The sequence below is a fragment of the Dicentrarchus labrax genome, unplaced genomic scaffold (genome assembly GCF_905237075.1).
Source record: "Dicentrarchus labrax unplaced genomic scaffold, dlabrax2021, whole genome shotgun sequence".
NCBI classification, from domain to species: Eukaryota; Metazoa; Chordata; class Actinopteri; family Moronidae; genus Dicentrarchus; species Dicentrarchus labrax.
This window is the reverse complement of record NW_026136713.1, coordinates 12,528,011-12,541,553: the sequence shown is the minus strand read 5'-3', so window position 1 is coordinate 12,541,553 and position 13,543 is coordinate 12,528,011. Positions and strand designations below refer to the sequence as shown.

At 39.1% G+C, this 13,543-nt stretch overlaps 3 protein-coding genes across 3 annotated transcripts; 2 read left to right on the top strand and 1 right to left on the bottom strand.

Moving 5' to 3' along the window:
• Positions 1–521: 521 nt before the first annotated feature.
• LOC127374201 (serine/threonine-protein phosphatase 2A catalytic subunit alpha isoform) lies at positions 522–3,850 on the bottom strand. The gene is made up of 7 exons (XM_051419272.1): positions 3,357–3,850; positions 2,710–2,919; positions 2,461–2,634; positions 2,294–2,383; positions 1,687–1,848; positions 1,456–1,574; positions 522–1,334 (listed from the first exon to the last, which is right to left on the bottom strand). Exons 1-7 carry the CDS (start codon positions 3,456–3,458, stop codon positions 1,262–1,264), a joined length of 930 nt encoding a protein of 309 aa, XP_051275232.1. The 5' UTR covers positions 3,459–3,850; the 3' UTR covers positions 522–1,261.
• Positions 3,851–8,184: 4,334 nt separating this feature from the next.
• Positions 8,185–11,060, top strand: atp5po (ATP synthase peripheral stalk subunit OSCP). Its single transcript, XM_051419276.1, has 7 exons — positions 8,185–8,262; positions 8,558–8,608; positions 8,730–8,840; positions 9,115–9,244; positions 10,398–10,510; positions 10,638–10,724; positions 10,839–11,060. Exons 1-7 carry the CDS (start codon positions 8,236–8,238, stop codon positions 10,947–10,949), a joined length of 630 nt encoding a protein of 209 aa, XP_051275236.1. The 5' UTR covers positions 8,185–8,235; the 3' UTR covers positions 10,950–11,060.
• Positions 11,061–11,353: 293 nt separating this feature from the next.
• On the top strand, positions 11,354–13,422 carry si:ch1073-44g3.1 (uncharacterized protein LOC797133 homolog). Its single transcript, XM_051419275.1, has 2 exons — positions 11,354–11,589; positions 11,904–13,422. The coding sequence occupies exon 2, from the start codon at positions 11,907–11,909 to the stop codon at positions 12,543–12,545; it is 639 nt and encodes a 212-aa protein (XP_051275235.1). The 5' UTR covers positions 11,354–11,589; positions 11,904–11,906; the 3' UTR covers positions 12,546–13,422.
• Positions 13,423–13,543: the final 121 nt, after the last annotated feature.

The following is a 13,543-nucleotide window of genomic DNA, read 5'->3' as shown; positions in this document are numbered from 1 at the left end:
CTGAGGTGGTGATTTAAGTTCCATTTGACTTCGTCCTTGAAAGGAGGCTTTTATTTTGAGCAGCGAGCTGCGCACTACATCCGTCAACCCTCTGACATTTTCGCAAAATTGACTCACAGGCAGTAAATCATTAATAACTGGTGAAACTTTGGATTTACACACACATAAATTCACTAGTCTGACATTAATAGGTGAGAGTAATGTCTTGTGGATAAGTGTAAGTGTTTATAACAAGCAATAATACATAAGAAGAATACATAAAATAAAATCAAAAATCAAACGACCCCCCCCATGGCTGGGCTACAAACAATCACTCCTATCTCTTTCATGTTTAATCATTATATGTACACCAAATCTTTGCCTGTAATAAAGATAAATACACCAATAAATGAACATTTCCGTCACAGAAAGGCTGATTATCTTAAGAGTTAATCATCAGCGCTGATTTTGGGTGTCTGTGTCCATCTAGTGGTGACTGATGAGAGGAAACATTACCACAAACAGTACCTAGAGGAAATAAATGACGAAGCAACTTCAGTGTTTATTTTGTATAGCTGTGGCTGCAAAACATTGAGTTATTATTATTATTTTTTACAACTGATGTCATTTGTACCTACTTAAATGAATTACATTAAGTCCTGTGAGAGACGGCAGAGCAGAAAGATAGCTACTTACACTTTAACAGGGTATAAAAAAGAACATAGTTTGTCTGTGCCATGTGATATAAATCAAATACAAAAGTGCAAAGAGAACAGACCGACTTCCGACATCTAACCCTATCATCTCACTTCACAAAATAAACTGTTGCGCTTCAGTTACAAAAAAAAAAGAAAGAGTTCACATCATATATTTACTGAAACCTTTTGATTTGAGGCCATGCCAAGTGAAAGATGCAGCTTACATACTGTATATGGCAACACACTCATGGTCGTCATTAATACCCTAACATAAAGATTACTTTACATTTAGTTGTTATTCTCAGCGTTAGTTTATTCATCTGTCCTGACAAACCAGCAGGTATCGTGACGGTATTTGTTCGTAGTAGCAATCATTTCTAGCAATAAAAACATCATGCACAGAGAGGAAAACGTTGGTGGAAAGGATGGTGGTCATTAGATAGATGTGATAGTTTCCATTTTGTTGTTGTGATTATGGCACACATTTTTTGGAGGGGGGTTTTTTTGGTCCATGTAGTTATGAATACTTCTTTTCTCAAGCGTCTGTGTAGTCATCCTCACCAGTGATTTTTAATTTTTTTTTTTTACAGGAAATAGTCTGGCGTTCGCCGCGTCACATGGGGTTCTCCTCTGCGTGGTGCAGGGTCAAACTGTAGGCTGAGGCAGACAAAGGGCAGGACACTTCCATCAACTCACATTTTGAGATTTTATGTCGATAATAAAGTAGAAAAAAAGCCCAAATTAAATGTATTTATATGAAAAAATAAACTTTACTTACAAGGAGTATTTCAATGTGTCATCAAGTTCCATGATTGCCGCCTGGTTTCCACAACGATAACAATAGTTTGGTGCACTGAAGATCGTCACTACGTTGCGGTCGTGGCACCAATTATAACCCTAGATCAAGACATCACTTGCATGTTACCTATAATGTCAAAAGCTGCATCCGGAGTGTCTCCGATGAGAAACAGAATCAGTGTATCAGCGGATAAACCAAAACGTAAAGTACCTCCATCACCAGCTGGTGGGCTCTCGAGACCAAAGTTAGGCCGTTCGCGTGGTTGAAAGTCTCGGAAATGTCCTGCCCAAAGGTGTAGCCGGCGCCACGGGGTGAGATACCCCAGCCACCGCGATCATCTGGGTCCGACCATAACAGGTCACACATTGGACCCTGAAACATGGAGGAAACAGCTCTGATGTTTAATCTGTTGTACTTTGTTTGGAGAAAATACAGTAAAACGGCAAAATTTTCTATGACTTCAACAAAAGATTATTTTTTATTACTGATCAATCTGCTGATTCATTTTCTTGATTTATTGTTTGAGCCATGGGTTATCAGAAAATTAAAAAAAAAATGTCCACCACAATTTCCATATATTCAACTGCTCAGTATCATGAAGACCAGAAAACAAAACACATAAACTTTCATAATGAATGTGTAGCAGATAATGATGTAATGTAATTGTAAAATTGTTGGAGCACAGCAGGGGGAAGCATATAACAACCAACACCTCCTCATATGTTATGGCAGTAATTCACAGAATAATAAACCATCTCGCCTTTAAGAGAAGTTCCTGTAATGTCAAATCTGTACAATTTACTTGGACCAAACTTACCTCATGAGGAACCTCCTGCAAGCGATCCAGCGCTCTGATGTGTTCCAGTGTGTCTATTGACGGGGACAATCCTCCATGGAGGCAGAAGATCTTACAGAAGAAAGAGAAAATAAACGACTGTATCTGTGCTTTAATGTCACACGCCACATCTGAACACACCACCTTACCTGGTTGTCTACCAGCGCAGTGAGGGGCAGGTAGTCGAACAGGTCTGTGAAGTACTTCCAAACATTGGCATTTCCATATTTCCTTAAGCACTCGTCGTAGAAGCCGTACACTTGTGTGATCTGTCTGCTCTCGTGGTTCCCTCTGAGAATTGTGATTCGTTCACGAAACCTCACCTACGAAGAAAAACGTATTTTAAAACAAAATGCAAGAATAATCTGCCGTGAATCTTTGTGGCACATTTCTTTTACCTTCAGAGAGACCAGGAGAGAAACTGTCTCCACAGAATAGTATCCTCTGTCAACATAGTCTCCCATGAAGAGGTAGTTAGTGTCTGGAGACTTCCCCCCGATTTTAAACAGCTCCATTAGGTCATGAAACTGACCATGGACATCTCCGCAGACTGTCACCGGACATCTCACCTCCTGCACATTGGACTCCTTTGTCAGGATCTCCTTCGCCTTGAAATGGAGGACCAAGAAAACACAGGATGATAAACAGGTAACACAGGACGGTGTAGTGCAGCAGAGCATTGGGGTTATTTTTTCTTTTTTATATTAAACAACAGAATATGCACCTTTTTGTTTATTATTTCCAGATTCAGAAGGATACATCAGATTATTAAACAGCTTGTTATGGTAGTGCCAGTTCACTCCAGTGGTGAAGAGGCACCAAGAGTGGGCGTAGCTAGGGAAAACATTTGCAGACATGCCCCTCCATCTTCTTGGCTGTGGTCTCCCATAGCAATGTACTGCATGCATGCACCAGCACCAGTCAAATGGTGTGCTTCCCCAAAAGCAAGGGGGCCACATGCAATCTGGCTGACGGTGAAGTCCAGTTCAATACTAACCGATGTAACAGCTAATGCTAACAGATGGCCTTCATGCGCAAACCTTACCTTCTCACACAGGACTTTGACCTGATTCTCTGACAGCTGTTTGCACTCGTTCAGTTGTTCGATCCATCCGTCCAGCTCCTTGGTGAATGACTTGTCGTCCATGCCTGGTTTGCCGTCAGCTAACGAGCCGACCAGCTTTTTTTTTTTTTTTTAATGTTGTTACTCCCTCTTGATGGCCCAAGCTACGTCTCTTCTGGTCACTGTGTGTGTGTGTGTGTGTGTGTGTGTGTGTGTGTGTGTGTGCTCCGCGAAAATGCGTCAACTGCCCTGGCTGCGTCCCTGCAGTTTGTGGTGGGGCTTTTTTTTTTTTTTTTTTTTTTTTCTTTAATAGTTCACATGATACAAAACAAAAAAACAAACCAAAAAAAAAAATCGATGTAGTTCTCCTTGCTGAACGAACCAGGCCACACACAGCTCGCCGTCAGTGTCGCAGAGAGACTAATAAAACTACAGCGGAGATAAATTACAGACCCAACCCTGCTGCCAACTCCGATCCAAAGCGAGGCTGAGCAACAAATCATTACTACGTCATGGCATCCCTGGCGGGCCCTTTAAGAGAGATATTTAAAATATAACGTTATATATATATTTAAATGTCGTTTACTTGTCCATTATATATATATATATATTTTAAAAATCTTCCTTTAGCTTGTTATTGTTGTGTTTTCAAGCGTGTCGGTTCTTTTTAAGTGCTGGTGTTACCGGTTGTTCTGCCCCCTGCTGGACGAACCCGAAAGAGTCCGGACTAACAGTTGAAGAGTTCATCGAAAAACAACTTTCACTGGTTATTGATTAGATAAATGGTGAGTAGTATAACTTATATACATTTATATATCTATGAAAGCCCATTTCTGTTAATGTGATGGGGAAAAAAGATTATATCAGTCATTATAATGACTTACTATCTCAATATTTTGACTTAGACTCGTTATTTTCAGATGCTAAGTCAAAACATTGAGATATAAGTCATTAATTTGAGAAAGTGTCTCATTATTTTGAGATACTAAGTCAAATTAATGATACTAAGTCAAGATATTGAGATACTATGTCAAAATATTGAGAAACTACAGTATCTCACAAAAGTGAGTACAGCCCTCACATTTCTGCAAATATTTCATTATATCTTTTACACTGAAGAAATGACACTTTGATACAATGTAAAGTAGTCAGTGTACAGCTTGTATAACAGTGTAAATTTACTGTCCCATCAAAATAACTCAACACACAGCCATTAATGTCTAAACTACTGGCAACAAAAGTGAAAATGTCCCAATTGGGCCCAATTAGCCATTTTCCCTCCCTGTGTCATGTGACTCGTTAGTGTTACAAGGTCTCAGGTGTGAGTGGGGAGCAGGTGTGTTAAATTTGGTTCAACATGGCAAAGAACTCTCTGAGGATGTGAAAAAAAAAGAATTGTTGCTCTACATAAACATGGCCTAGGCTATAAAAAGATTGCCAACACCCTGAAACTGAGCTGCAGCACGGTGGCCAAGACCATACAGCGGTTTAACAGGACAGGTTCCACTCAGAACATCCCTCGCCATGGTCCACCAAAGAAGTTGAGTGCGCGTGCTCAGCGTCATATCCAGAGGTTGGCTTTGGAAAAAAGATGTATGAGTGCTGCCAGCATTGCTGCAGAGGTTGAAGGGTTGGGGGTGGGGGTGGGGGGGGTCAGCCTGTCAGTGCACGGCTGTCGTCCCAGAAGGAAGCCTCTTCTAAAGATGATGCACAAGAAAGCCCGCAAACAGTTTGCTGAAGACAAGCAGACTAAGGACATGGATTACTGGAACCATGTCCTTAGTCTGATGAGACCAAGATAAACTTATTGGGTTCAGATGGTGTCAAGCGTGTGTGGCGGCAACCAGGTGAGGAGTACAAAGACAAGTGTGTCTTGCCTACAGTCAAGCATGGTGATGGGAGTGTGATGGGAGTGTGATGGTCTGGGGCTGCATGAGTGCTGCCGGCACTGGGGACCTACAGTTCATTGAGGGAACCATGAATGCCAACATGTACTGTGACATACTGAAGCAGAGCATGATCCCCTCCCTTCGGAAACTGGGCCACAGGGCAGTATTCCAACATGATAATGACCCCAAACACATCTCCAAGACGACCACTGCCTTGCTAAAGAAGCTGAGGGTAAAGGTGATGGACTGGCCAAGCATGTCTCCAGACCTAAACCCTATTGAGCATCTGTGGGGCATCGTCAAACGGAAGGTGGAGGAGTACAAGGTCTCTAATATCCACCAGCTCCATGATGTCGTCATGGAGGAGTGGAAGAGGATTCCAGTGGGAACCTGTGAAGCTCTGGTGAACTCCATGCCCCAGAGGGTTAAGGCAGTGCTGGAAAATAATGGTGGCAACACAAAATATTGACACTTGGGGCCCAATTTGGACACTTTCACTTAGGGGTGTACTCCCTTTTGTTGCCAGCGGTTTAGACATTAATGGCTGTGTGTTGAGTTATTTTGAGGGGAGGGTAAATTTACACTGTTATATAAGCTGTACACTGACTACTTTACATTGTATCAAAGTGTAATTTCTTCAGTTCAAAAGATATAATGAAATATCTGCAGAAATGTGAGGGCTGTACTCACTTATGCGAGATACTGTGTGTCAAAATAATGCGATACTAAGTGGAAATATTGAGAAAGTTTTTCAGTATTTTTAGATCGATCGATCTCAGCTGTTAATAGCTCATATATTATCACAGAGGTGTAAGCTTTTAAATGACAACTTCTTCCAATCTGGACAGAGGTTTATTCATTCAGATTATCAGGTTGTAACCATTGGTTATAATATGGCACAGAGGAATTTTCTATCTTATTTATTCCAGTGGTTATTTTATTGATCTGTCTGTGTGAGTCCTGATCTTTAGAGCTCTTTCATCTTTATTCTTTATCGTGTGTGTGTGTATGTATGTATGTGTGTGTGTGTGTGTGTATATATATATATATATATATATATATATATATATATCATTTAATAAGTAATTTGATTACTTATTACTCCCTGCCAACAGTAACTAGTTACACTTCTAGTTATATTACTTTTCTGCTACAAAATTGGTAATTGTATCTTTTCAGACTTAACAACAATTAAAATCCAGTTTTGTTTGTAAAATCTAAGTAATGGGAATATTTCCAGCATTTCCATATTTCAAACTAGTTTCCTCCACAATTACACAAGTGAATCCAATGATGTGATTGGATTGTTTGTTGTTGATTTCAAATCATTAGAGGATGACAACAAAAGTAATTTTGTAACTAATTATTTTTTTGGAAGAGTAACTAACTAATATTATTACTGAAATGTTTTAGTAATTAGTTACACTACTAGATACTGGAGGAGTATTATTACTGTAATTGAATTACTAGTAATGAGTTACTGCTCAACATTGTTTATGTCTAATTGTTTGAGTTGTTTGTTGTTTTTATATTTTTATCTTTTATTTTAAATCAAATTTAACTACAGGTACCAGAAAAGTAACCTTGAACCTTTGTTAGACTTTTGTTATAGCCTATTCACCACTGTGGCATGGGGTCGGGGGCAGTTTTGGTAGTTATAGCTAAGTGTAATTGTTGAACATATGATGGCTGTTTTAAAGCCAGCTTAATTAGTTAGCTTTGCTGTCAAATCAGAGCTTTAATTAGTAATGCTAATTTAGTTAATTAAAGGACCAGTAACATTGGGGAGGATGTGTTGGCAGAAATGGAATATACTTCATTTTCATTCACCTGAAAATAGTTGTCTTTACGTTACCTTAGAATGATACTTATACTGCTTATATATACATTTTTATATTGCTTTTTTGCTGCTTCACTGCAGTTTCCCAGCTTGGGATCAATAAAGTCTATCTATCTATCTATCTATCTATCTATCTATCTATCTATCTATCTATCTATCTATCTATCTATCTCTATCTCTATCTCTCTCTCTCTCTCTCTCTCTCTCTCTCTCTCTCTCTCCTACACACCGGTCCTTTTAATATACGTAGCTTAGAAATGAAGATATGAGGACCAGCTTCAATAACATGACATTAGATATTTTTTATTATTGCTATTATTATTAGCTATTTTGACAAACCCACAGAGAATTATCACCCTACTCAGCAGCTCTGCCTCTTTTGGGTAATTGTTTTGGTTTTTACCGACTACAAATTTAATGCATGGTTCAGTTTCAACTCTCTCATTCAATATTTCCTGTGGGCAAATGTTTTCTGCAAACAAAAGCAGTGATCAACTGACTGTACACCTGGCCTGCACCAAATAGCAAACAGTAACTGGCTTGAAACAGCTAAAGGGGAGTGGATATTTAATGCTTCATTTGACTGGTCGTCAGACATGGCTCAAATTTATCAATATTGCTAAATTGCTAATATTGCTAAATGGCAATAAATAAATATTTAATAAAATATAATACAAGTAGGATTTCTTCCTACTAAGGGAACATGCATTCAGTTAAAAATTTATATTTGTGTATTTGACAAACATAGTTACGAAATGTGCTTGAAGATTTATATTTTTCAGTAAGGGGACTCATTCTGTAAAGTATGAAAATATGAAATCAGAGTCAACTAAAAGTCCACCAGTAACATGAATTATCTTTTGAGAAATGTAATTAATTCCATCAGTAGAAGATTGATCTACCTAATGAACTACAAGTTATATAAATGTGCTTACCTTAGGTCTGAATGCACCTGAACATAAAACATTGTTTTTTATAAATGAATAGCGTTATTCACTGGACAGAATGAGTATAGTGAAATAAAGCATTTTTAGACCTTCTCACTGAAAAGACTACATTACCCACAACTACACGCCTCTCTCAAATGCACATGCGCAGTCGGATGTTCTACTCTGGACAGCTGTAGGAGAAAATGGCAGCACTCATGCTAGGGCAGCAGGTAAGACGTTCAATGATTTTTGTGTTTTTGAATCATTTTATAATCGTTCTCATCGAAAATTGTAAACGTTATAAAGTGTATTAAGGCCTGTATTCACTCTGGGGACCGCGAGGTAACGCTGAATGTCCCGATAAATCCTCACGTAGCATTGCACTTGAATGACTGCTAACGGGTTAGCCTACCAGCTAGTTGTCTTTAACGTAAACGGTACAAAGCGTGCTAGAAGTTCATCCGCTCTAGTTCTGGGTTTTCTGTGTTTATAATGCATCTTTATTCTTTTTTTATATATATGTAGGTCCGCCAGTTCAGCACGTCTGTGGTCAGACCTGCAGCAAAACTGATCAAGGTAAAATAACATCAGACTGCAGGAACATGATGGTTAATCTGTTGTCACATACTGTAACAGAAATGGTTAATATTTATATTTATATATATATATATGTGTGTGTGTGTTTTTGTCCTTCTAGCCTCCCATCCAGATTTATGGAGTGGAGGGCCGCTATGCCACTGCTCTGTTCTCAGCTGCCAGTAAGCAGAACAAACTGGACCAAGTGGAGCAGGAGCTGGGGAAAGTTTCTGTAAGTCAGAAAATAAGACACTAATAATAATAATAATAATAATAATAATAATAAGACGACGCACAAGTTGCATTTTAAAGATGTTGATGTCAGTGGACGATGAAAGTAGTGTTTTCCTTCAACATATTATCTCAAGGTGATGTGGATATTGTTGTAAATTAATTTAAAATGTGTCAATAAATGTGCTGTTCATCAGAGGAATGCTGTTTCAGTGCAATCTACTTTTCTCTGATACATCAGTTCAGTTTTTGCTGTGTGCCATTTTGTTTTTCAGTCCCTCATCAAGGACCCCAAGCTTTCTGGGATTGTAATGAATCCTCACATTAAGCGCAGCCTCAAGCAGAAGACCTTCAATGCTGCTCTTGTAAAGGCTAAGGTTTCACCCATCACCATCAACCTCATCAGTGAGTGAGCACTGACCGTGGCTAAGTGGCCCTGTTACTGCTTGAGTTTTACCTCTGCATTGGGATTATATAACACTAATCGTAGCTAAGTAGACCAAAATGGGCTCTGTGAGCGAAGTGTGGTCAAACATATCATTGTAAATCACCAATTTTTCACTAATGCTAATAAACAATAATAAAATGATGATAGTCGACCAGCAGATGTAAGATAGGATACGAACATGTAAAAAACAAAAAAACCTGTTTTCTATACTTTTATGTTGTTACTTACTTTCTTTGGTTTTGTAAGAGGAACCAATACTCAAATAATTCACATTTTACAGTTGTATTTATTCTCAGAAGTGATGTGCAGTAGAATTAGTTCACTTAAACTTGCAATGTTTTTAAATTTCTTTTAAATTTATTAAGTTCTTAAATTATTTCTCATGGTTGGTCCAAAATACAGACGTGGGTAGAATTGTATATGCAAACCCTTTTCTGTTGCCGTCTTGTTTTCTGAAGCTAGAAGCTGCATAGAAAACCCATTTTGTGCAGTTTACTTCAGAAAAATATTTTTACTTTACTTTTTTTATCTTGTCTGTGTAGATAGTTTAGTTTATAGGCACACTCACAGGCTAAAATCAATGGCAGCTCTTAATGTCTATCTTGGGTCCCTGTGACCTCTGGAGGACATCTGGAGGTCACAGGGACCTACGCATTGTCTGACCTTGTGACTGCAACTGGTTTGTATTTTAGTCTTATAATTTGTGTGAAAGTGCAAATGAAACACGTGCAAGGTTTAAGTGGGAGAATTATAATCGTATAAAAACATAAAATACACAATATGTAGATAAAATGGCTTTTCAGTTGGCCAGTTGGTAAGCTCCACAATTAATTTCCCACAGCAGCATTACTGCTCAGTAGGGATGCTACATTGATACTGATCAAGGTGTACTTTGGAGGGCATGTGAAGAAATGTATAACAGGACCAGTTGTATGAAATCACAAACAATATTTATTTTAAACAGATGTAATACAGTATGAATACTGTACTCTATCATGTTTTCTCACCATATAAAGGTTTCTTACCTGAAGTTATAAATGTAACATAACAAAGAGGAATACAAATTATAAGTGAATCTCGCTCAGATGTATCCTACTTTTTGTTTTGCAGATGTTCTGGCTGACAATGGTCGTCTGACTGTAACTGGTGAGGTTATCACTGCTTTTAGCAAGATGATGAGTGCACACCGTGGAGAGGTCGTCTGCTCTGTCATTACTGCTGAGGTATGAAAAGAATAAAAAATAACATGTATTCTTGTTGAATCTCTAATAAACTGTTTTTATTACGTTATCAGTCACTTAAAATGAATGAGTTGCATTATTTTAACTGTAATTATATTATTAATTTCAGCCTTTGGATGCAGCTAATCTTGCTGACCTCAAAGTAGCTCTCAACGGCTTTCTTCAGAAGGGGGAAACTATCAAGCTGGAAACTAAGGTACAGTATCAGCACATGATCCTGGAAACATACAAGTCACCATTGGACTTAAATTTAAATGTAAGCAGTCATTTTGTGTCATCTTTCACTGCAACTGTTGTCTCCTCTTCACAGTCAGATCCTTCAATCCTGGGTGGCATGATAGTCAGTATCGGAGACAAGTATGTCGACATGTCCACCAAAACAAAGATTCAGAAGCTGACCAAGCTCATCAAGGAAGCTTAAGTCCTATGGACTAAATGTATATTGCTACCTGTTCTAGCACTGCAGTGGCTCCATAAAAACAGTGTCTGTGCTTAACTTCATATGGATGTTAATAAAAAGTATAAAAATGGAGACTGTTCTTTGTTGTCATTGATTGTTGTTGTTTATTTAAGCACACATTTCCTCACAGTGACAATCATCTAAACATGGTTTAGTTAGTGCAAGGTAATTTATCATTTTCACCAGCAGAGAAATTGTAAATTACAGAGAGTAGAGTGTCAATTTATAATCATGGTTATATTGTAACCACAAGCACTGCCATTAAGATACGTCTTTGTTGGTTTTAATTTAGCAGAACCACATTGGCTGACACTCGTCTGCTACTGCGTTTCCTGGAAGCCCGTGTGCGCATGCGTGGTCCGCGCATCCTGTTTTATTAAATTTTTTTCCAGGCGAAAATGGCTGCCTCTCTCATCTAAACCTCTGCTCAAAGGATTAAAAGAGCATGAAATAAACCCCAGAAATCGCAGACCCGCTTCAAGACAGCACCGATGGACGCCGGGGCGTAGTTTGTGCGGCGTCCTCACAAACATGTTGTGGCTGCCAGAGAAGGAAAATGTATACGATTCGACATTAACCCTTTCCAGCACCAACAAATAAGGTACGAACTATTCATTGTGTGGCTGTAAAATAGTTTAACATTTTCGGGGGGAAAGCTGTAGGCTGTAGTTTTGTTCATGCTATATGTGTGTATTTTTATGCCAACTACAATTGTAGTTTACCTCGCTTTGTCTTGACATCCTTTATGTTTTGTGTTGCAACGCAAAAAAAAAAAAAGGAGGCCTGTTCGCTCCACCAAAAGTAAGCTACTAAAAAAACGCTTCTTTGGGGGCTTGTGTTTGCCTGGGGGGGGGTTACACACGTGCATGTGTGGCTGTCCGATCTGATATTTATATTTCTTTTGCACTCCAACAGAAAATGATGCATCAAGTGACCAGCAGCAACAGTGACTATTGTATGAGTGCACTGGCAGAGGACTGTCATCCAGCCAGCCACTTTGATCTATGTAGCACACAATCCAATAAATTCTACCCCTCTCCGACAACCCCTGGTTTGCAACTGTCCCTTGCGGGCCTTGCCCCCTTGCCACCGGGCATGCACAAAGCCATGGCATGTCAGGTGCAAGACGCCCAGAACGACTTCCAGGCTCAGACAGTGAGAATCAGGGGCGGTGAGGCTGCAGGGCCCGATGGCTCTAAGAAGAAGAAGGGCATGGTGAAGTCGGGGCGGAGAGGGAGGCCATCGGGGACCACAAAGTCAGCTGGTTACCGAACAAGTACTGGACGTCCACTTGGAACAACTAGGGCAGCTGGGTTCAAAACCAGCCCGGGGAGGCCCCTCGGTACCACCAAAGCAGCCGGATACAAGGTCAGCCCCGGCAGGCCCCCCGGCAGCATCAAGAGTCTAGCTCGGCTCAAGAAGCTTGACTTTAGCAACTGCGGTGTTCCCAAGAAACTGGACTTCACTAGCTGTGATGTTCCATCTTTTCCATATGCCATGATGGAGAAAAGACCCCTCTGTGAGCCCAGTGGAAAAGTGGATGAAACCAGCGAATAGTTCTGCAGCTTTTCTCTCCAGTGCTTGGAGGAAAAAAAATAAAAATATGAGTGCATGAGCAAGAGGATGCTTAGAAAAAACATTCCTCTCAGATGTTGGAGGAAAGAACTTTTTGTCATTTAGAAGTGGCTCTGACTGAGTTTTCATTGTACATTGTTTAACATTGTCTTCATTCCTCTCATAATAAAATGACTGACTTAGAAGTACGTTATTCCCGTTGGGCAGAGATGCATGCATATGAATTTAATCACACCAATCAGTATAAGCAAAAATGTATTTATCAGTTTGTGGTTCAAACCTCACTAGAGAGTGAATCCCCCCCCCGCATCAGCATTTTGTTCCTCTGAATTGGTACACGTTCTCTTACTCTGCTTTAATATTTCTATGGCCGGGTTCTTGTGACATTTTCTACATTTATAATAATTGAATTTTAGTAATAACCAGCCAATCAAATCTGCTTTTTTTTTCTCCTGAGCATAAATATGTGGATGTGTAGTTGTCCTCTCCGTGTCGTCCAGTTCAATATGTGTTTTATTTTGTGATATTATCCTAGCATCATGCCTAAAAATGGGAACACTGCGATACATTTTTAATTAACCGGTAAAACTCAATGCATAATATCGTTTTGAACACAGTATTTGTTATTTCTGCACTTTGTGAATATAGTTTTTGATTTTGTATTGTAACAGCTTGTTTTTGTCTTCAAACTCACTTGATAAGCACTTAACAGATTTACATGTATGTTGTTATGCTGTTCATTAGAAGAAGTAAAAAAACACTTTATAAAACAGAAAAAAAAACTTTGTGGAATATGTAATAAATGCTAATGTGTTGTATGTGAAGCCAAAATAAAATAAAGAAAGTCTTTTCCATATAACTATTTCCTGTCAAATTAAAAGCATGTCATTCTCCATGCGGACACAAGGGGGCCCGTGTTCCCATACAAGAGTGATCACCTTATAATAATACCTTTATTTACCTAATGTTACATGAAATTT